This window comes from Lutjanus erythropterus, chromosome 15 (genome assembly GCF_056507025.1).
Source record: "Lutjanus erythropterus isolate fLutEry1 chromosome 15, fLutEry1.hap2, whole genome shotgun sequence".
NCBI lineage: Eukaryota > Metazoa > Chordata > Actinopteri > Lutjaniformes > Lutjanidae > Lutjanus > Lutjanus erythropterus.
In genome coordinates, this window is record NC_139331.1 from 13,271,025 (window position 1) to 13,293,371 (window position 22,347).

General features: G+C 40.3%; 1 protein-coding gene across 4 annotated transcripts in view; it reads right to left on the bottom strand.

Moving 5' to 3' along the window:
• klhl29 (kelch-like family member 29) overlaps positions 1 to 22,347 on the bottom strand; it is a 321,705-nt gene that overhangs the window by 63,554 nt on the left and 235,804 nt on the right. For all 4 annotated transcript variants that reach the window (XM_084736948.1, XM_084736949.1, XM_084736950.1 and 1 more), the window contains one exon: positions 16,675 to 16,873. In XM_084736948.1, coding sequence (XP_084593074.1) covers positions 16,675 to 16,873 — 199 coding nt within the window. The remainder of the gene's footprint in view (positions 1 to 16,674; positions 16,874 to 22,347) is intronic.

A 22,347-nucleotide genomic window follows, 5' to 3' on the forward strand; every position in this document is an offset into this window, starting at 1 on the left:
CTGAATCCCAAATTGAAGTTGATGCCCACCCACGGAGCATGACACACACACACACACACACACAAACACACACACACACACACACACACACACACACACACACAAACAACCCCCTGACAGCTTCTGTGTATTGCTTCCGCCCAAGTCGACTTCAACCAAATGAAACCTATCTGTGACAGGAGCACGCCGCCCATGCTTCACCCCATGCTGGAACAAGCTGGATCCTCACCACAGACACGCACACATGAACGTACAGTCACTCCAGCAGAAGAGAGGCTGATGGAAAGATGAAGACAGAACGGAAAGATTCTGTCGTCTCCCCTTCCCTGCTGCCACACTGGGTCTTATCTCACCTTGTTATGTGTCTCCTTGCTCCCTGCCCCATGCTGTGACCCTGCTTTCCTTATTCCTCTTCTTTTTTTACCCCGAGGCTAACACCTCCCTCGTTCTCTATCTCCCTCTCTTTCTCAACCCATGGGAGACGTTACTCTATCTCCCTCTCTTTCTCTCCCTTCAAGTCTTTCTTCCTCAAATCCCCAGGAGTCCTTGCTTGTTCCCAGTATACTCCTCCGTTTCATCTCCCTTCACTGCATCCTGTTCTTTCACCCGGTGCACCTTTTACCTGCGTTTCAGCCCTTTGTGACCTTACTTTAACCAGGCGTACTTTGCTGCAGGTGCAGTCAAAGGGATATTGTGGGGTGGGGTTGGGTGAAGCTGCACAGACACACACACTGACACCTAGTAGTTTCTCAGTGCAGTTGAATTGAGAGTTCAAATGCTCAAAACCATGAGCAAGGTGTTTTTACAAACATTCTTGTAAAAAGCAGTTGAAAAAACAATCTCACTTGAAGGTTTATTAAGTAATTAACTGTTACGAAGCATTCAGTCATATCACAGAAAAGTTAGCTTTCAGGGCTTTCTGTTAAAAGGGCTTTGTGAAGTCAAGCGATGCACTATAATGAGCAAAGATAAGTCTTATCATTTTTATACTTACTTGACTTGTTTCATTAATCTTTTTTTTCTCAGGTTTGATTAGGTTTAGGCCCCAAAACTACTTACATTTGGTTAGGTGTAAAAAGATAATTAAATAGACCCTTTCACAACATTAACCACCTGTTACAAAGCCTTTCTTGTCAGAAAGTCCTATATACATACGCATATCCCATATATACTTCCTGACCAAAAAACAGTCACACATGAATATTTTGTTGGACCATCTTTAGCTTTGAATATGGAATGCATTTGCCATGGCATCGTTCCGATAAGCTTATGCAACGTTAGAGTTGCATTAATTTTTTCGCCAAGATTTTGTACTGATGATGGGAGAATTGGACCACAGCATAAAGTCTTCTCCAGCACATCCCAAAGATTCTCAATGGGGTTAATGTCTGGACTCCGTGATGGCCAATCCACGTGTGAAAATTATGTCTCATGCTCCCTGAACCACTCTTTCATAATTTGAGCCCAATGAATCCTGGCATTGTGATCTTGGAATATGCCCGTGCCATCAAGGAAGAAAAAAGCCACTGATGGAAAAACCCTGTCATTCAGTATATTCAGGTAATGAGCCTACCTCATTTTTTGGCCACATAATGTTGCTGAAGCTGACCAACTGAAGCAACCCCAGATCATAACACTGCCCGCACAGGCTTGTATGGTAGGCAGCATCACTTCATCCGCCTCTCCTCTTACCCTGATGTGCCCATCACTTTGGAACAGGGTAAATCTGGACTCATCAGACGACATGACCTTTTTTCCATTGCTCCAGAGTCCAATTTTCATGCTCCCTAACAAACTAAAGTCTTTTTTTTCTGATTTGCCTCCCTGATAAGTGGTTTTCTTAAGGCTAAGAAGCTGTTTAGTTCCAATCCCTTGAGTTCTCTTCACAATGTGCGTGTGGAAATGCTCTTACTTTCACTATTAAACATAGTCGTGAGTTCTACTGTTACACTGTATACCGTTCTACTATTCTACTACCACAACCTAAACATAAATGGACCTTAAGGTGGGGGTGTTTAGTCAAATACCTGATGATATCATTAACCTGGCGAGTAATAAAGTAAGACATAAAAATCTTCAAATTCAATCTTCAGACAGTCTGTAACGTTAGTTTTAGCCATTTGTGAATTATACGTGGCTGATAAAGTGATCAGAAAGTACAAAACAGCCAAATAACACTGTCAGATGACTCATGGCGTAGAATTAACAGCAGGGACACAGACATCGCTTTTAACACGGGGTGATGAAGAAACATCTAGAAAATATATCTTAAGTGACTTCTACTAATAGAAACATGACGTATTGTGCTTATGTGCTGATTGACAGTAAACAGGACGATGCTGCTGCTGCAGGAGGACAGAGCGCCGCAGATGTACTGCAGTTGTACTGCAGTTGTACTGCAGTTGTACTGCTGTGATAAGTCATGTCCAATTTGTGGAGCTTAAAGAGAGCCATCCTGTTACATCCCTGTCTAAAATACTCCAAAACTTCAGACGATTGCAGCGAGGCTTGCGCTCTGTAGCTTGTTCTCCGGGTGAAGTCGTGGTATGACCGGACGCAGCAGTTCATAGCGACACGTCAATGCACATTATGCAAACTGACGTATTTTCATAATCGCTGATGTCAATTACGTCTACAAATCGCTCCAGCCCTAATCTCTAACATCATGTAATAATAATCACTAACTGATACAGTACAAAATTATACACAGATATTATCTATCAACTAGGAAAAGCTGTCAACTAAGGATTATCCAAAGACAGCTTTCTGTGTAACCAAAAGACTACCTATATCCATATGCTTTTTGAGTGCACTTCAGTTGAACAGTTTTGGAGCACAGAGATTTACATAGTATCCCATTTTGATTGGGTTCAGATACAACGCCTCTTAAAGTTTGTATTGCTTAACAATGATTCTTCTCTTAATCTATAAATTAAACAATTAAAAAGGGTTTTTTTGCTGGCTTAAAAATCATAAAGGAGTTCCTCCCACATACTCTATAAATCAATGGATATCTTCCTTGCATAATGTACTAGTCTTAAAATAAGGCCATTAAAAGAGCAGCTGACCAGGGTGATATTGTTTATGTGAAATATGACAGTAGATACATGTATAAATCAATGCAGAAGGACAAATTGGAGGGGGCAGATGCCTAGCTTAGTGTACAGTTATGATATGCCATATAAATGTGAGTGAATAGATGAACCCCAACAATTGCAAAACAACAATATTATGTTTAATACCTGAAACTGCAAGAGGGGTGGGGAGCAGCGGGGTTGGAAGGAGGAGCAGGCAAAGGGATGGTTCATGGCCCCCCTTTCTTTTCTGTATTGTATATTTGTATGTTTATGGCATCATGTAGGATGGTGTGGTCACATTTTTTAAATTACCACTAGTTCCATGTTCTTTTTTTTAAAGTGAATGATCTGATCAGAGAGCAGCAGGTTACACATGGCTTTTAATGCACTTCAGCATTTGATTGCCTTGGATTGTTTTTGTCAGTCACTGGTTCAAACTGTTTATTTAGTATAAAATTGGGCTTTTACAGTAGAAACACTGTTTATAAAATTAAAAGCTCGGCAATCACCCATCTGCAACAGAGCTGCTGCATCATAGTTGAGGATTTAGCTATTTTTCACTGGGCTTTTAACCTGTAAGTAGCATATTGCATGTTCTAATTGAGTAGACATGGCACTTCCAAAAGTTTTTTCTTTATGTGCCAAACACCTCTACTGTGCAGCAGACAGAAAGTACAAAACATTAGTGGTATCTCAATAGTAAGTTGTAGCTTGTTTTGCACAATTTGCATCTCAATTTGTCTCAGAGATGAAAACTCCTTCTCCAAGTTTCCTGCTTACAATTCCTTTCTGCATATATCTTCCTTTATGACAAGTACAGATTTCAACAGAGAAATCCACACGGGATTTAACTCACAACAGTGTACTTTATGAAGCAGTACATCGCCTGAATAATTGTTCTTACAGTCAGATTATGAAGGTTTGAGCTGTGTTTTTCATTAGTCTTTAACTTTATTATTATCCTGGAGGAAATTTGGTTGGTTTGCAGTCAGGCATTAAACACATAAATCACAGGAACACACAGATGACAATGAAAAACAACCACCCAGTCTAGTGCGGTAAGAAAAAATGTGTTGTGTGTGTTAATAAATGTGTCACATGTATATATAAGTGTAAATATATTCAAATAGTTTACAACTGGGGAGAACTGGAAGTGTGGAGACTTTTGCTCACTGGGTATCACAGCCACACTGACACTGGCAGTCTGTCTCTCAGGGCTCAGAGCCATTTATATCTCTCTGCTGGTCCATAACCATTTCCTCTTATCTCAGCCGCTTCTCTCTAATCTCTCTCTCTTTTGCTTTTTTTCCTTCCTAATCCCATGATTTCTCTCCCAGGGTGTTAATTTGCTATGGTGAGGATCAGGGGGCAAAAGGCTCCCAAATAATGTCAGGGTCCAGGGAGGTGCAATATGTATGTGTGTGAACGATTTGAAGTGTGTGCGCAAAAATCTGCACTCCAGGGATTGGCTGGTGAAAGAAAACCTTTTTAATGGCCTCAAGTGCACTCAGATTATGTTTAAAGGCAAAATTCAGTTACACTTGATAATAACCATGATTAATAATGATAAACTGATTAATTAAACACTAGTTAATACTTAACAATCATTTCAGGTCCCCCTGACCTCTAGCATCAGTTTTACACATGCAGGGCTCTGCAGTCAGCTTAGTACTATTAAATATGCAATGTTCAGGTAGAACAAAAAAATCAAAAGCATCACTACTAATTAGTAAACATAATTTATTCCATCGTTTTTAAAAGTGAAATAACTATTAACTAAAGTTTATTAATTATCCATTTAGTGTCACCAAAAATTCCATGGCCACTCAGTGTTGATAGTAAATATAGTCAATTGGAGCAACAATTTCCTCGGTGCGTGCTATACTGAACAAGAAAGCTGAGTTCTCCTGCTTGTGGAGCCATGTCAATAGAGCCTACATGTACCAGGATGCATTACATGGGAGCTTCTGATGCCCATGTTGCAATATATCATGACCCTAGCCTCCTGGTTACCCAGAGGTGGAAACTAGAAATCCAAGCTGAAATATCACACTGGCATCACTGGATGGGGGAAGAACAACAGATTTTGCAGCAGGAGAATTTAAAACAATTTATAGCTTCAACTGACTGCATTTACCATCAACACTAACTGAACATCCACATAAAAAGTGGTGAATTTACCCTTTAAAAGTGTCAGTTGACTCAAATTGCTGACTGACCTTACGTGTTACGTAATCATGCACATAGTTTTGGTTTTATTTGCCCAGGTTTTGAGATGTCCGACATGTCCTCCACCCCAATACAATGAAAGTGAGTGGATTTGTGGTGCTGACAGCATTGTACAGATACGTTAAAAAAACAAAAAACAAAAAAAAACCCACCTTCAACAGCATTGTGTCTTTCCAGAGACAGTGTCCCCAATACTCAGGATGATCCACACACCTTGCTGTGAACAGATTTTTGGTGGAACTACTTTCTACCAAAGAAACAGTCCCCATGGAAACTGTTCAGGGTTTGTTCTCTGGATTCTCCAGAGTAACTGGGACAGTGTCACTGGAAAGAGATGTTCCTGTTGAATTTTTTAAATGCAATGTTTCAATGCTGTGAGCAGCGCACATGGAATTTCATTTCTCCTCCATGTACTGTGTCGGGAGACAGATATCTCAAAAAACACGGCCAAAACCCCCCAAAGCTATCCGCATGGCTAAACACATGAGGGAACTGAGAAAACTCTTTATTGGAATCAATGACCCATCAAACTTTTCAGCATTTAAATTTCATATATTATACTGATTGGATGTACCCACAGTCCAAACAATCAAATCTGTACCATCGGTACATGCAGTGATACAGCTCTGACCGGGTTTAGTCTGACAGTTGAATATTAGATGAGGCTGAAGCAGCCTTGCAGCAGGTACAGCAGGTCAAAGTGCCAGATGTGGTGTGAGAGATGCCAATTATTTCTATACTAATGCTGTTGAAATAATTCACTTATAGCATCAAGTAGAGGAGACCAGGGTCAACTGTAACTGGGAAATTGTAACACAAAGAATTATTTCAGTCAGAAACAAGTGAGAGTGATGACATTAACTCTGCACATGCTCAGTAGGACTTATTTCTTTGCTTGTGGAAAAATAGCAGGATCATTTCACCTCAGCATAAGTTTTCGGCAAAAAAGTGACTCTGCCGACTTCTGCTGTTTAAAGTTTAGATGACTGCAAATTTAAACTTTTATCTCCAGGTTATTCATTTAAAAAAATAACATGAACTATTCTAATATAGGCGTTGCTACAAGATTTTACCATGGCTGCAAGATTGGGGATGCTCTAACTGATTTATGGATGCACTCTGTGGTTATAGGCCTGCCACTGGACGACTTGTTTTTTAGTCATCATTGCAGCATTTGTTATCCGTGTTTTCAGAGTCCCTGGGAAACAACAACCGTGGCAACCTCGGAGACAGTAAAGTACATGCTGCAAATGGCAACTAGCACTTGGGACGCTAATGGTATGAACATAAACAAGCCAGCAGCCGTTACCTTTATTTTTAAAATGATAAAGCCATTTTAATGCCCGGGCTCATCTCCCAATGTGCAAATGTCCTCCCAGTTCCACTCCTACATTATATTGTGGGGGCACCGTCGCTACATCCTGGGCTTAGCTCTGCCGAAGATGAATGTGATTGGTTTAGAGAAACACAAACAAGCCAGAGCGTTTTTCCCTCTATAGCAGAATGATAATGTGTGGAGCCAGACCTTTCTCCAGTGCTGAGCGCTGTGGAGAGAAGTCTGGCTATGCAACACTAGATCAGGGCAAATTGTAAAACTGAGTTACAACTGCCCCTGAGCCACATGGCCCAATGTAAGCACCTCTGCTTTGAAAGCATACAATGTCAGTATTATGAGAAAGATATCTCAAAACCCTGGCAAAATAACCCAAAGCTATCTGCATGGCTAGACATAAGAGGAAAGTGAAAACATTCTTGTAATTTGAATGAATGACCCATTAAAGTTTCCAGCATTTAAATCTCATACATTATGAATTGATGGATGCTCCCACAGTCCAAACAACCAAATCCACACCACTGACACATACAATGATACAGCTCTAACCGGGTCTGTCTGTTGAATATTGGATGAGGCTGGAGCAGCCTTGCAGCAGGTACAGCAGGTCAACACGCCAGATGTGGCATGAGCGATGCCGAGGCTGATCCGTGTTCCTGTAAATGCTGCTTGCTTTGGGTCTGAGCACGAACTGCAGCTTGAGGAACAGAATGAGTCAAGTTTTCTGGCTCCGGCCGAGGCGATCGCTCACCCGCCTCCCCCTCCCTCCTCCTCCTCCACCTCCGTAGCTCAGGCTGACAGTAGTCACTAGTCAAAAGGTCAAGCAGACGGAACCTTAATTTTGGCTGTGGCCCCTGCAGACATTCAGACCAGAGGTTATCTAATCTGGATTTACTGCCTCCATGTTGCATTTATGAGCTGAGATAGATGTGTTTGCTCGAGATTTCACTGATAAGCCGCAGGAATATCAAAAACTCATACTCTCAATTCTCCAGTGAATAGCTGCATCCAACTTTCTCACTCTCCCGCTCACTCCGTTTCTTTCTCCCTCCCTCAAATACCATCTCAGACTCCAGAAATAAAATTGGAAGAGGCTCCGCTGAAGGGCACTCTTCACATAGAGCGATTAAGACATTTCTGGCACACTCTCCTGCATCCTGCGTTTCCAGTTTGAGAGGTGAAACAGAGTAATCTCACGCTGCATTGGCTCTAAAAAACAAACCAGGCTGAATAATTACACAGACCAGGACAATAATCAACAAAGTCCTGACATGAAAAAAAAAAAGCAACGCAAAGCTTATAATTGTCTTTCCAAAGTGCTGACAGCTTCCCCGTCGCGATCGCCTTGCTTAATGGTTAGCGTTGAAGCTGTGCAGCCAGAGAGAAAGATGACAAATAAATTCAATTATTCCATGAAAAAGAGCTACTGTCAGTGTTGACGAGGAGCAGTTGAGGAAACGCTTAGGCGATCAGCGAGACAGCGTTAATCGGGCCTGAGCCAGAAGCAGTAGGTGGCAGACTTCAGAGGGAAGTCATCTCATGATCTATTATGCTCTCCTTACAAGGTGTGAATCTTCTTCTGCTTCCTTTGTGGCGGAAGTGCGCGACGACCGATCTCCAAGGAGCCGCTGGTGGAGGTGTGAACGAGTAGATGAATGTCATGCCTACGGCCTCCGGATCTCACAGAACAGCCTGGGTTTATTGTCTCCCAGACTGTGGATGCAAGCCAAGCTATTGTGCGGGCTGATCTAATGAAAGTCAGCCATCACGGACCACCACACAACCCGCGCACAGGGTTTTATTTGGGTTGTCTCAAGCTGCAGGAATCTAAAATGCCTAATAACATTTAATATTTACATTTCCCGAGTAATTTATAGAGCACATTAAATCCTGCTCTTACACACACCAGGGTTGTGATCTCAGCTTTGAAATACAGTGCTAACTGCTTAAAGCGATCACGGTTGATCAACCACTTATATGGATCAAAAAGCTTCGGGCAGAATCATTCCTATACAAATGCTGGAGTAATCAAGTACGGGACACTGGGGGCAATTATAACAGAGGGTAATTGTAGCATCTCAATTCCTCAAATTGCTGCAAGATGTTACAGTTGTCACCAAGCCCAATGTGTTAACATACTCTTCTGTTAGAAAATGAACTTGAAGCTAAATGTAAAATTACTTTAAACTCAATTCAAACAATTAAAATCGAGTTATCTCGATAATAGTTATATATAGTCTTCAGCAAACATAGAAACAGACTTTGCTTTGAATGCATACAATGCCTGACATCTCAAAGAATTTTAACCACATACAAAAAAATCAGTTATACTACAGAGGTAATATTATTTTGAGGTGTGCTTTTATTTGAGGGAGAGTGGGTTAATATGACTCATTCTTTCAATGTCGCAATTACCCCAAACCACTGTTACAATTGCCACCACCAAGGGAATTGAAGAGTCTGACTTCTTGCATTAGATTTCGTATTACAGTCTTGTCCTTATTAGTGAAAATATATCAATTGTATAATTAAGTACTTATCTTACATCAAAAGATGACTGCTGTATTTCAAGTAGCTTCTGAGTTGTGAATGAAAACGTATGAAAAAATGTTACAATTGCCCCTGGTCTCCCCTAGTCCACTTACAGTGTTCATTTTGGGTGTTTTATATATTTGACAACATATGGAAAATGACAGTCATTCGTTTTTTGTTTTTTTTTACTTTACTCCCATGATATTTTGCCTTGCAGTAACCCGTCTGCTCCCAACTACTTAAGGCTGCTGCTGCGTGCGCACTGATGGGAAAAGAAAGTAATTTTCTCTCAGTGAAATACATAGTCTCTTCAAAGCTTGAGACAAACTGCAAAGAAACACAAACCAATGAGATGCAGCAGAGAAACTACAATAAGCTATATTATATATAGAATATTATAGTTTGTTGAATTATTATCAGTGCAGTAATGCAATAAAAAAAACAGCTGTACTGCCTTTTGAAACTTCAGTAAACAGTGAAGCTGTCTTTATATAATAATAATAATGATAATAATAATTCCCACTGTAAAAACAATCTTGTTCAAATGGACTAATCTGGCATTAGGAACGATCACATAGATAAAACGCTTGCGCAGGAACGCTGAAGTGAACCTGCTGCATACTCAAACTCTTATCTCAGTTGCCCCTGCTGCTGCTGCTGCTGTGTGTGTTACTGTAATTCTTAACTTCTACGCCTTTAGATGAATGAACGCTTGATTACAGATGATGAAGTGGACAGAGGGAAAGACAGGCTGCGAGAGAGCGGAGCTACTGTTTAAGGATTCCCTCCTACAGCGTATGTATTTAAAGGTTTAACAATGTGGGTGTGTGTGTGTATGTGTGTGTGGGTGCGTGCGTGTGTGTGTATATGCTTGTGCGTGAACGAGACAGAGAAACAGTGTGAGCCGAGCTGGACCCCTGCGTCTCCTAGTCATTACAGCTCATTTGTCTGAGTGCTATTCCACTTGGCTGGGTTGAGTTAACAGTTTGCCCTGGCGCTCTCCACCCTCCTCTGAGCCGAGTGCAGCGTCACATGTGGAGAGAAGGAAATGGGAGCATAATGTATGTTCTTTCTTGAGCTGCGTGCACACACACAGACATACACACGGCATGTATACCTAAGAAAACTTTTCTTGCTCTTTAATAGCACACAAACATACATATAGATGTAACAAATTAGTGCATCTTAAGACAAAATGGTTTGTGAGTAAACTCCCAGCACCGGCGGCTGTTTAATCCCCCTGATCCCCTGGAAAGTCTAATGACAGCTAATCAGATGCACATCCACACTCTAATTAACCAATTAGCAGCTAATGCATACACATACAGTACGCAAAACACCGTGGATTCATTATGAGACACTCATAATTTTCACTTTACCCAAGACTCTTTTCTGGCCAAATGAGGAAGACAGGCGTCTGTTAACAGAACACATGAGCTACAGCCGCCTACCCTCCTGAAAAACTTACTACTGCAGCAGGAAACTGAAGTATTCCTCCACTTACCAGCAACGTGAACCCAGAAATGTCGAATACCGTTAAGTTTTATGTTAGAGATATACAATATGGGTCAGTGCATAAATTGGACAAATTACACAACTGAACCCTCCTCAGTTCTGCCCACTCGGGAACCTCGGTCAGCTTTCTCCTTTCTGATTTCCTGTACATAAACATGCTATGTGCTAGGCTCATCTATGTTAAATCGAAAACCAAATTTTGTAGATTTAAAGTACAAAAAGTTGCTGGGAGACTGTAAAAGCAACATGTACAGTCAAGCCTTAAGTTAGCTATTGCTAGTAAAATGCTAGCTAGTTGAAATGTGTCCCCTTTATGTGGAATCATTGACCAAGTAGCTGCTGAAATATTGTCCACACTGACGAAAATGCTAATTATGCTAACTGTGCAGCCTACCTAATGTATGCAAGTTAGCATCTGGGAGTTTCCAAATGCTGGTGGCCCATACTGTGCATTTCTACCATAAAACTTTGAGGTACATTTCTGGGTTAACAACTTAGCTCTATTGGCTGGCAAATACACCATATAGTTTAAAAAAAAAAAAAAAAAAAGCTGAGGTAGAAATAAATATCCATAAAATTGCTGCACAGTGCACACATTATGTAAAAACAAACAAACAAACAAAAAAAAACATATTCATACAAAACCTGAACCATACTGAAAACTCTGTTTATATTTGAGGATCACAGGCAGATCATTTCTATGCTGAATATCTTTTTGGCTCCTTAATTAGCATCTAATAAAATTAATGGGCAGAGCATCAACTCTATAAAACGCTCCAGAATGCAAACTAGGTGCAAAGCGAGACAGCGGACCGTCTCATTTTCAGTCATCGAGGCAACTCAAAAATAAACTTAATGTCATGGTGGTTATTCAGACTTTTATGACTCTTGCCTCGCTGTAATTCTCAGAGACAAAAGAGCTTTGTCCAAATGTTGTCCGGCATTGTTATACATACAAACCAGTTCCATTAACTCTGCACGCTGAGTGAAACAATGTGGTGACATGCCAGGACCTGTCAGAGCGACTGATATAAAAATGAACCGTCAATAAAAACTGGCTGTAAAGAGCACTGTAAAGAAATAAATTACAACAATGCAGCACAGCAGGACTCTATATAAAGAAAAACCTGAGAAAACAAGACAATTAAAGGCTGTGTGGAAACCATCTGGCTGCTTCTATTCAGCTGCAATTGAAATAACTTTTTTAGAGCTTACAGTTAATGGAGCAAGTACTCATTAAGATGTCGGCCTTTTTGTTAAACTCAAAAAAGTTCATGCTATTCCATCTTATGAACACATTGCAGAGTGTATCTTCATACTCCATTAATATTCACACTAATGGCTTTCTTTTCAATGACATGATATATGAGTTTAATTTAGCAAAAAACACGAAACTGGTAAATAAGGTATATAGAAGCACATTTTTGGGGTTCAGGTTTTTACCATCATAAATGTAATATTATGCTCTAATCAATATTTTATTTTACTTTATTATGTTAAGCGAGGCATAATGAACAGTGAGTGGGCCATTAGTATGAAATAAACCCCAAGAGGGATCACCCTGAAGAGGTTTATTTTCCAATAATGACATGCTCACTGTCCATTATCCCACTTATTACACATCTATTATCTTAAAAAAACTCAATAATTTAACACAAAATTTTAATCTAAAAATTATTTTATTGGTTTAAAATTATTTAAGTGCTGCTGCAGAGTCTATCCATCAGAACTGTGTATACAGAACAGCCTACGTGTCAGAAATAACAGTAGTTAGAATGTCATAACTGACCAATCAGCATTGTGTATTTAACAAAGTCATGTAATTAAATACTCCATTCTGACTGGTCGATTATGTCATTCTAAGATCCCTTATTTTTGAATAGCAGACTGTTGCTATGTGTAACAGATACTGTTGCTATGGAAACAGTTCTGATCATAATCTCAGGAGACAAGGACAACAATATTATTTTTCAATGAAATCATTTTAAAATTAATATTTTGTATCAAATTATTTTTTAAGTAAACAGCTGTGTAATAAGTGGGATAACATACAGTGAGCAGGTCTTTATTGCAAAATAAACCCCTTCAGGGTGAACCCTGACCTGCTCATTGTAGGCTACATTGTCCCTTACTTATTGCATTGAAATAAAATTAAATATTGATTGTCAATGGAAAATGAATTGATGTGTAATATGAAAAGTGTCCCTTGTAATGAAGTATCACTAATTTCTGTAGTTCCTCTGAGTTCTATGGAGCTTTTTAGCTAATATATGGAACAAAATGTTGTCAATGTCCTTAAACTCTACTTCTCTAAATTCACTTGCATTAGTCTTTCACCAGTGTTGTTTCCAGCAGCAGCAGGCAGCTGTGTTCAGCATAAAAGCTCAGATTACCCTCCTTCCCAACACCAACCATCAGACAGAGAAAATTAGTCACTAGCTGTTTAAGTGACAAATATTTGCCCCAAGACTTGGCAGAGGAAAAAAAAGTGTTGAAAGAAATGTGCAGCATACATTAGTTAGTTGAACAGAAACACAACTCAAATGTTAGCTGGATGTGTAAATTCGCCACTGTTAGCTAACACACTGACACATAAACAAAGCTTGCTTATTTTATGTATTCAAAAAAAAAAAAAGAAAGAAAATGAGCTGATATATCATTATATTTTGTTTCGGTTTTTTTTACTCTTAAATATTGACTTTGCCTTCAATAATTCAGTAGTGGTTGGTTTCTCCTAATGAATGTTAACAGAACACCTGCAGTGTAAGTAACCTCAATCATGGAATTCACAGATTTTAAGTCTAGAAGTGAAAGGATGTTAATTAACAATCTGTCTTACAAGAGTAAATTAAATTTCTGGGTTGAATACATGTAATTCAACTCAGATTCATCACTAGTAAAAAGACTGAATGTGTGAGGCACTCAGACATGTGGCCATGCACACACACACACACACACACACATACACACTGTATGAACACAAACACACCCACTCTTATACACCCACATATGCACGCAACTCACAAGTTCACAGATTGACTGCGCTCAGCAAGAAGTGCTTCACGGATGGCAGTTTTCCTTTCTTTTTCCGCTTGACAGACTTATCAACCGAGCTCAGGTGGTGCCCCATCTGCTTGCGCACATTTAAAATACACACAAACACACACAGCCACACACTCACTCACTGCTTACACAAGTAGACACATGCTCAAGGAATAAACTCAATCAAATGTCTGCCCTTCAAATTTCATTTCTGATCCCCCTGGCTCCTTCTCTCCCTCCCCTCTCTCTGACCACATCCCGACCTCTCCTCCTGTTCTCCCACGTCTCTTCGTTTTCTCGTCCTCTGTGTGCCGGCCGCAATCCCACCAACAACCTCAAACTATCCTTCCAGTCTTTCCTTCTTTACCTTCCTCGCCATTCTGCGTGTACACGTGCTTGCCCCCCCCCTGCAATCCCAGTGACCATGCACCCTGCTGTGCAGTGCCCACCCTGTCCAATGCAGCAGATGGCTGAGCAACACATGCATGCACACAATCACGTCCACTGACACACACGTAGGCATAAAAACACACTTGGGCCTACAAGAACTACACAAAATGTCAAGCTACATTTATCTGTACAGCAAGTACAGTGAATCAGGACACGTAGTTTCACACTGTACTTTGTCAAACCGATATACAAACTCACTGATAAAATGCTCAGCCCAGATAGTCGGTCATAATAACAACTTCAGCTTCAGAGGAGCTCAAAACTTGATCGAGAGAACTTACATATATTTCTCATTCACGGAGCCATCGGGGTATAATGCATCATGAATGTATTCATCCCAGTAGCATTTATGCATTTATGTAATTCTGTTGTACAGAGCCACGAGCTGCTGTGAATCAATACACACTTCAGCCTGCATAATGGGGCTGTAGGACGCATAAGATATGCACATACCAAACACTAAAAATAGGCCTTGACAGAAAATGCTTCAAGAAACTGCTGAGAATAAAGAGGAACTACTGGATCGAGGATGAGTAATGGGATGATGCTGAGCGCATATAATGCCACAAATGTCTTTTCTCGAGAGGCAAATGATGCTTTATAAAGCCTCATGCGACTGCATTACAGGCAATTAAAGATACAGAAATATTAGCCCTAACGCAATTCCCCCAATGTTTGTTTACTGGCAAATAAACGCACTGGCTGGACAACAGCGCTGGCTAGTAAACTGATCTCTCCATAAAGTGCCATTTGTTAGGCAATTATCTTTATTCTACCAAGCAGAAAATAACTCGTGCCGAATGGTAAGGTGTGCTGGTGCGAAGCTCATAATACCATGCAGACACTATAATTAGGTAGCTCTTTACAGGGGAAAAGAGTGGGGTCCTGGCCGACCTGAGGGAAAAATCTAACGGCCAAAAGCAATTTGCAGGCGCCTTCCAATTTCCATGAATGATTCTTTGATTTTAACGATGTAAACAAACACGGTCTTCAATGGCTTGGACATCGGTAGAAGCTGGACAGTGAATGGTTGGCTGGTTGCTTAGAAAGCAAGGACAGCCCTGACTGTGCCTATGGTGTTAAAAAAGTTGTTAGGAGAAATCTATGTGCTGGGTTCAGACGCACGCAAAGCCCTGGGAAGCCGTTATGTTTGGCCACTTTCATCTTTTCATGGTAACCTCAATCAGGCCTGGCTCCAGCACTAGCCATTTGTTTGATTGTGGAAAGAAAAACCTGTGCTGACATCTGGAAATATGACCGCCGCGTACACTTTTTAGTATTTACAGTAGTTGTGTGGAAAACATTATGGAGCTCTAAATCATTGCTTTCCAGTTGTGGGGTAAAATCAATACAATTCACTGGCAAGTCAAGGTCTCCTTGTGGACACCTGACCTCTACGCCATTTTGTTGCAGTAAAATATGAATAGTGGATGTGTGTGTGTGTAGGTGAATGGATACTGTTGACGTCAAGTACACTGGTGGGTGGCAGATCATGTCACTGCCACCTTGTTCTCACACTGTCCAGGCCAAATATGATGCACATCAGTATAACTCTGGACGCACCCAAACCGAAAGTTGCTTACTATTGTTTTGAAAAAGTCAGCTACATTATTATCTCAGCAGTGTTAAAAAAGGTTGCATCTACTTCAGTCAATCACTGATCTAATGCACCAAGATTAACTAGAGGTTTTTTATATTCTTACAATTTATTAAACTTTTTTGGTTGCTGATTTTTCCCCACAGTTAAAGCAGAGGTGGTGGTGGGTTTCAGACAGTTATTAAAACGTAAAAAGTAAAAAGAGAGATTGAGATCAATAAAAAAGTACAGTATGATGATGTTTAAATATATTTCAGATTTCTCTGTCTATTTGCACCCAGGTATGAACAGGCACACAGAAGCTCCTCAGCTAATCACATCCAGTTCCCTTATTTTAGGAGAACGTTGCAGTGGATAAATGAGCTAAGCACATGGGTTTTCTGTGGGACAGCAGGGTTCGAGTCAAAAAAAGTCGAGATGCTTTGACAGTAGTAGTAGCAGCAGTAGTGGTGATAATGGTACATCAGTGGTATCAGTGGTCACGTTTTAGGTTCAGGCAACAAAATTACTTGGTTAGTTTAAAGAAACAAAACTACTTATTTAGTTTTGAGCAACATGACCTTATTGGTTAGGTTATGAAACAAAACTACTTGGTTATGTTTATCATGGTTTGTCTCATGTGGGTGCAAATAACCACACTACCTCTTTACATTGTGGATGTAAATAGAATTGTTGGCTATAGACATCTGGGTGCTTGTCACCGCCATGCTAGCCTATATACACATTGTCTGTTTGAACCCAGCACCTTCCTCACTTGAGTGATTTGATGAGCCTTCCAGTTTAAACCACACCCTTCTATCCAATTACAGAGATGGATGATTATGTTGGTGGGACAGACACAAATAATGGCGTCTCTGTGCACCTGTAATCTCTGTTTACGTGTATGAATTTGAGCGTACCAGCAGAGAGTCGCGGCCGAGTCCTGGGCGTCTGCATCTCTTGCCGCGCGTGGGGCAGCATGTGATAGCGCTTGGCCTCGTTGACCAGGTCACGACACGCCTCCGACGACTTGATCAGCTCCTCGTTGTCCACCACGTTCAGCAGGTAGGATGGGTGGATGAAGGGAAGACGCACCACCGCCAGCAGCTCTGACAAATTCTGCGAAGATGGACGGAGCGAGGAGAAAAAAACAGAACAGAGAAACAGGGATTAGAGGCCGAAGGCTGCAATCAGTGAGAGATACTTAAATAACATAACAGACACAAAAATAAAGACACAAAAGCAAACACTAATGAAACCGTGTTTGCAGACAGTGAAACTGCCAGAGCTGATCAAAGAGGATTTATATGAACAACATTAAACAAATAGCAGACTAAAACACTGTGGATCACAGTCAGTAAACAAAGATACCCACGTCTTTCACATAGAACAGATGGATTAACTCCCAGCCTCATTATATATAGTTTTTTGCTGTAGAAAGAACTTTTATCATAAAAAGAAGACAGTGAAAGCCACTATAATGTCTGATAAAAATGTGTTCTGTTAGAGAGAGGAAACCTGATGGAAGTGAGACCATTAGATCAGTTACTGTCAGTGTCAAGACCTCAAATCTGCAGTTTACCACCCTGTATGTGTCAGGTTTCTATTTCTATACTGCAAGACAAATGCCCTGGAAAGGATGAAAAGACAAGAAATAATCTTTGAATAGCACCATGACAGGTGTATTCACTCTTGAACATTTCAAAGCATAGCTAAAAACAAGTCATTAAATGGAATTCACCATTGAACAAGAAACCACAAATACAATTTTCCAAAGTTTTCAGTAGGATCCGCTCACCATCTCAATTTCACATGCGTGTTTGGCTATGCTGCGAGAGCTGAAATGAGGCAGCGGGGGGTATCTTACATCTTCCACCTCCTGCTTCTGATTTTTTCCGCCTCCAAATGAAATCTTTCAGCAGACAGCTAATGTTCTTCTGCAGCTAAATTAAGACCCAGTTCCGGTTAATCATGACCCATTCAAGCCAAGAAACAATTCAAAACATAGAAGTGATTTTACAAAATTACAACTTACAAGGGGCACCTTTTCTTTTCAGATGTGGCTTGAGGTAAAGACTTGAGCACGACGATTAGGGTTACATGAGGTACTTTTCAACAGTGTATTACCTACAATAGATGCTGGTTGACACTCCACCAGACTGGAGAAGCAGAGAAGTATACCAGCAATTAATTGATTTGGACAGAGTCAGCAGGAAAAAAGGTATTTTAGCCACTTAAAAAAGGTCCACCTGATAAAATCAATATTGTTTTAAGCGTATGTTATATATAATATTTCCACTGCTTTATATCACTGTCAGACAGTCCTTTCTGATGGGGACCGGATGTTATAAAAGCCAAATATCAAGCTCTTCAATCCAAAGGTGAAATCAGTATTTCTACCTCACAGAACCCAGGAGTTGCTGGTCTACAGTTGCCTCAATCTGTTGGTTTGTTTGTGTTATTGTGTGACTTCAGTGTTTTTAAAGGACAGATTCACTGAAGTCACAGAATAACACAAACAAACTAACAAATTGAGGCGCATTAGACCTCCAGCTCCTGTGTTCTGCAAAGTAAAATGGCTGATTTCCCCCATGGGGAGAGCGATATTTGGCTTATACAACAGCAGCTTCCCATTAGAAAAGGCTGTCTGACGGCAAAGTAAAGTGGCAAAAACATTCTAAATATAATAAAAATAATCTTAACTATCCCTTTAATATTTGCTGCCTTTTTCTTTCATTGTAGTAAGTGTTTGAATGTACAGGTATGTACGTGTGTATATTATATATGTAATATTAATTTTACATTGTAAACTGTATGTTCATGTTTGTGGTGCAAGTTATAATCAGTATTTTTTTAATATAAATACAGTCAATCAATTTTGTAAAATTAAAAAATAAATTGATTGGAGATAATTTTCACCTTTTCCTTTAAGGGATGTCTTGAGCGTGATGAGTTGTAATGTTGTGGAGTGAACCAAAAAATTTGCTTTTGGGTGCTTGCTTGTTCCATCGCTGCGAGTGCATACATTTACGTGTGCTCATACTGTATAGGTGTTCAGACACAGAGGCAGGACACACTGTTGCCATGGCAACTTGTCTATAGCTCTGGCGAATGTTTGAGAGAGTCTGTGTATAAGTGTGTGTGCGGCGGTCTGTACCCCCATGGGAGTCTCATCTGTGTCGACAGTAAAAGCTGTAAACAAGCTCGGACAGAGCGACAGAGAGCTGGGCGGAGGTTGACCCCGTTGACCCTTCAGCTCGGAGCGACGTGACCGAGCCGCGCGGGGGGAGAGAGAGCGACAAAACAACAGACTCAGAGAAACATCATTCAGGGGAGAACAAATAATAAGCTGACACTCTGCCTAAGCGTCTCCTTCTCCCACCTGAGGCCTTTTTACTCTGGCATGTGTCCCATTTGTTTATGACCTGTGTCCTGGGACGGGAGAGGAGAGAAAGGGACTAAGTGGAGGAGGGAAAGACAAGTGAGGACAGAGGAGAAGGAAAAAGAAAGACAAGTAAAGACAAGTGAACTAAAGTGAACTGAAGAGAAAACGAGAAGACGGGAGAGGGGATGTGACTTGCTCCACGGCGGTCGGAGAAATCCGCTGATGACATTTCCTCTCTGCAAGCGCGCTCAGGGCAAAATGCCGTCCTGCAGATGGGACTGTCTGTCTCCCTCCTCCACAAATGTACAGAACTTACCCAACGGTTTATCAAACAAACAGCTCAATATCCACATAAACACTGGCGATCGCTCCCAGCGCTTCGGCTCGCGCGCAGCGAGAAGGTAAAGTCAAAGCAAGCTACTTAGCATACTGAGATATTCTTCAGGGAAGAATCACTGGCTCAGGAGAAGCTACTACTTCCAATTAAAGTGCCCCCATAGTGGGAGATTTGCCCCAGTAGTTACTGAGTCATGTCACACTCAAATGGAGGTGACTTAAGCTGCAGGCTTACAGCTCTGCTTTTCTATTACAAGCTACTTTTCTCCTGCTCTGCCACAACATCACCTGCTTTGGTCTTATGACATTATATCATTAATACCAGTAATCGGATGTGGACACGTTTTTTAAACACATATTTGACAGTAAATCCTTTGTAGACAAATATCCTGTAAATAAGTACAATCCGAGCAGGAATAAACTCCATTATGTTGCATTTAAAGGGACAGTTAGGCCCCAAATAGATACATACAAAAATACATATTTATCCTCTTAACTGTAGTGCATTTATGATCTATCATTGTTTTGGTGTGACGTACTGAGTTTTGGAAATACTGGCCAATGTATTATTACTTGTTATTCAGTTACAAGTTAGTATGAATTAATGTCAAGTAAAACAAACCATTGTTTTATAGATATGTCTATAATATAATAATATGAATTATTCTGTGACCTTGCCTGAACCTGCATGTTTGCAATATCTTAATAAATTGAGGTTAATCTGTCAGCCGTCATGCTTCTTAAGTTTTCTCCCCTCCAAGTGGATCAGTGAGCCTACACAGTGGCCAGACACTGCTAATATTGAATTACCAGCTGTTGTTTTTCATTTTAATTTCATTTATTATCATGCAGGAAAAGATTAAAAGTAACATAATAACATCAGTTACAATTAAATGGGCCTGACTTAGTTAAAATTGGTTTACAGCAGTGTCCTGTTCCGTCGCACATAAAGACAAAATCACATCACAAAACAAAGACAGTCAACAAAAAAACAAAAACAAAAAGGCAAACGGCAACGCAGACATTCAAAGGGAGAGGATTTAAATGAGTGGGTCCAAGTGTGTCCTTCAGTCAGATAGTGTTTATATGCCTGTTTGAAATGTGTAACAGAGGTTGTTGTTCTAATATAATAATGGATTTCATTCCAGAGTTTGGTGTATGTGTGAAAAAATGATCTCTGACCATAACTATTTTTACAAGCCCGTACTGGAATAAGTGTATTGGAGACAGATCTGGTGATGCCACCCTGTCTTATGTTGTGTCTTGGAACTAGATCAGAGACTACTGGAGATGTGCTATTGTTTTGAGTCTGTTAATAAAATGTAATCGCTTGATTATCTGTGTAGTTCTGAAAAGTCATAGCATCAGAACGTGAAAGTGCAGTGCAGCGGTGAGCCCAGGAGCGAAAGTTGCTGTGGATCATATAAACTCTGTTGTACAGACTTGCTATTGGTTTGGTAATTTCCTTTGTGGTGAGGGACAAATCTGAGAGACAGTAGGATATTGTTGAAAGAATTATTGCATCTAGACATGCGGCAGAGACAGTATGAGTGAGATATGGTCTGATCTTGTTATAAACATACAGTTTCTGGTTGAGCTTCTTTGTTAAATAATGATAGCTTAATTGTAAGGCTTAATGTTGTTGTTGTAAATAACAAAACCTGTCAAGAGACAACTGTTGATCTAAACTAGGCTGAGATTTAGTCAGTCTGATGCTGCTGTAACGTTATGACTGTGCTCCGGCAGCCTCCCACTCAAGCTAATGTTAGCTCTCCTTCAGTAGTAACAATTACTATTCCCTGGAGGCTCAGACACCCTTTGTGTTTTCTTTTTGAGATCCTCTCCTGTCCAGTAAGGATGAAGGAACCAGAGATCACGATGGACTTGAAGCCGAGAGTTTTCCCCACAGGAGGGGGACGCGTCCTTCCCGACCTGGGAGGGATGACGTATTGCTCGTCTGATATGACATTGGTTCCTATACATTCAGTCCCTACTGGACCGAATCACAATGCAGACTACAGTGCCTCATTTCAGAGAGATGCACCCTGCTTGACCGCTTGTGTGACCCCATGCTAAGCACATCAGCAGGCAGTGTGAGCATCACTGATCCTGGTGATGGGGAGCACAGATATAACACAGTATAGGCTATGAGTCATAATGACCTGCCATATATATCTATGATGGGAGACCACTGATGATGATGACTGCAGCTTTTCCTCAGGTGAGCAAATGTAATCATATTCCTGAAAGCTGAAGCTGGAGCTGGAGTTTTTATTTACTTTGCTATAATTAGTATTGTAACTGTTAGGTTATTGCAGTTACAATATGGCAATATGACCAAAAAGGTTGTTTTTGTTTTGCATTTGTACCTAAGTCAAATATTAATTGCCAAAAACAATTTCCATTTTTTTTGCATATGCTTAGGTCTTGGCTGGCTACTTATTATTTTATTAAAGAGGGAAAGCAGACAAGTCAGGGGGAAAATATTTTGTTTTTTTTTTTTTTAATATTGTGAATAATATTGTGGACTTTTATTGCAGTGGATTTATTATTCAATTTATACATCAAATTTGCTTTAGAAATGAAAAAAAAAGACATTGTTTAATGTCACTGACTGTCATTTTGTGCTTCTTATTTCAAAAAATGTCCATTCAGGCACTATTTAGGCACAGGTACCAATTTAAGTATCATTTTTGCACCAGTATCATAAAAAGAAAAACAAAAAACAAAATCAATACCAATCCCTATGTGGGACTCGATTGCACTTGGCTTGTGGTTTTCAAAGTGCCATAAATATACATAGGAAAAATGCATTTTTTGGTGCTTTGAGTACAATTCCAGTGCCATTTAGTTCAAATATATTCAAGAGAAG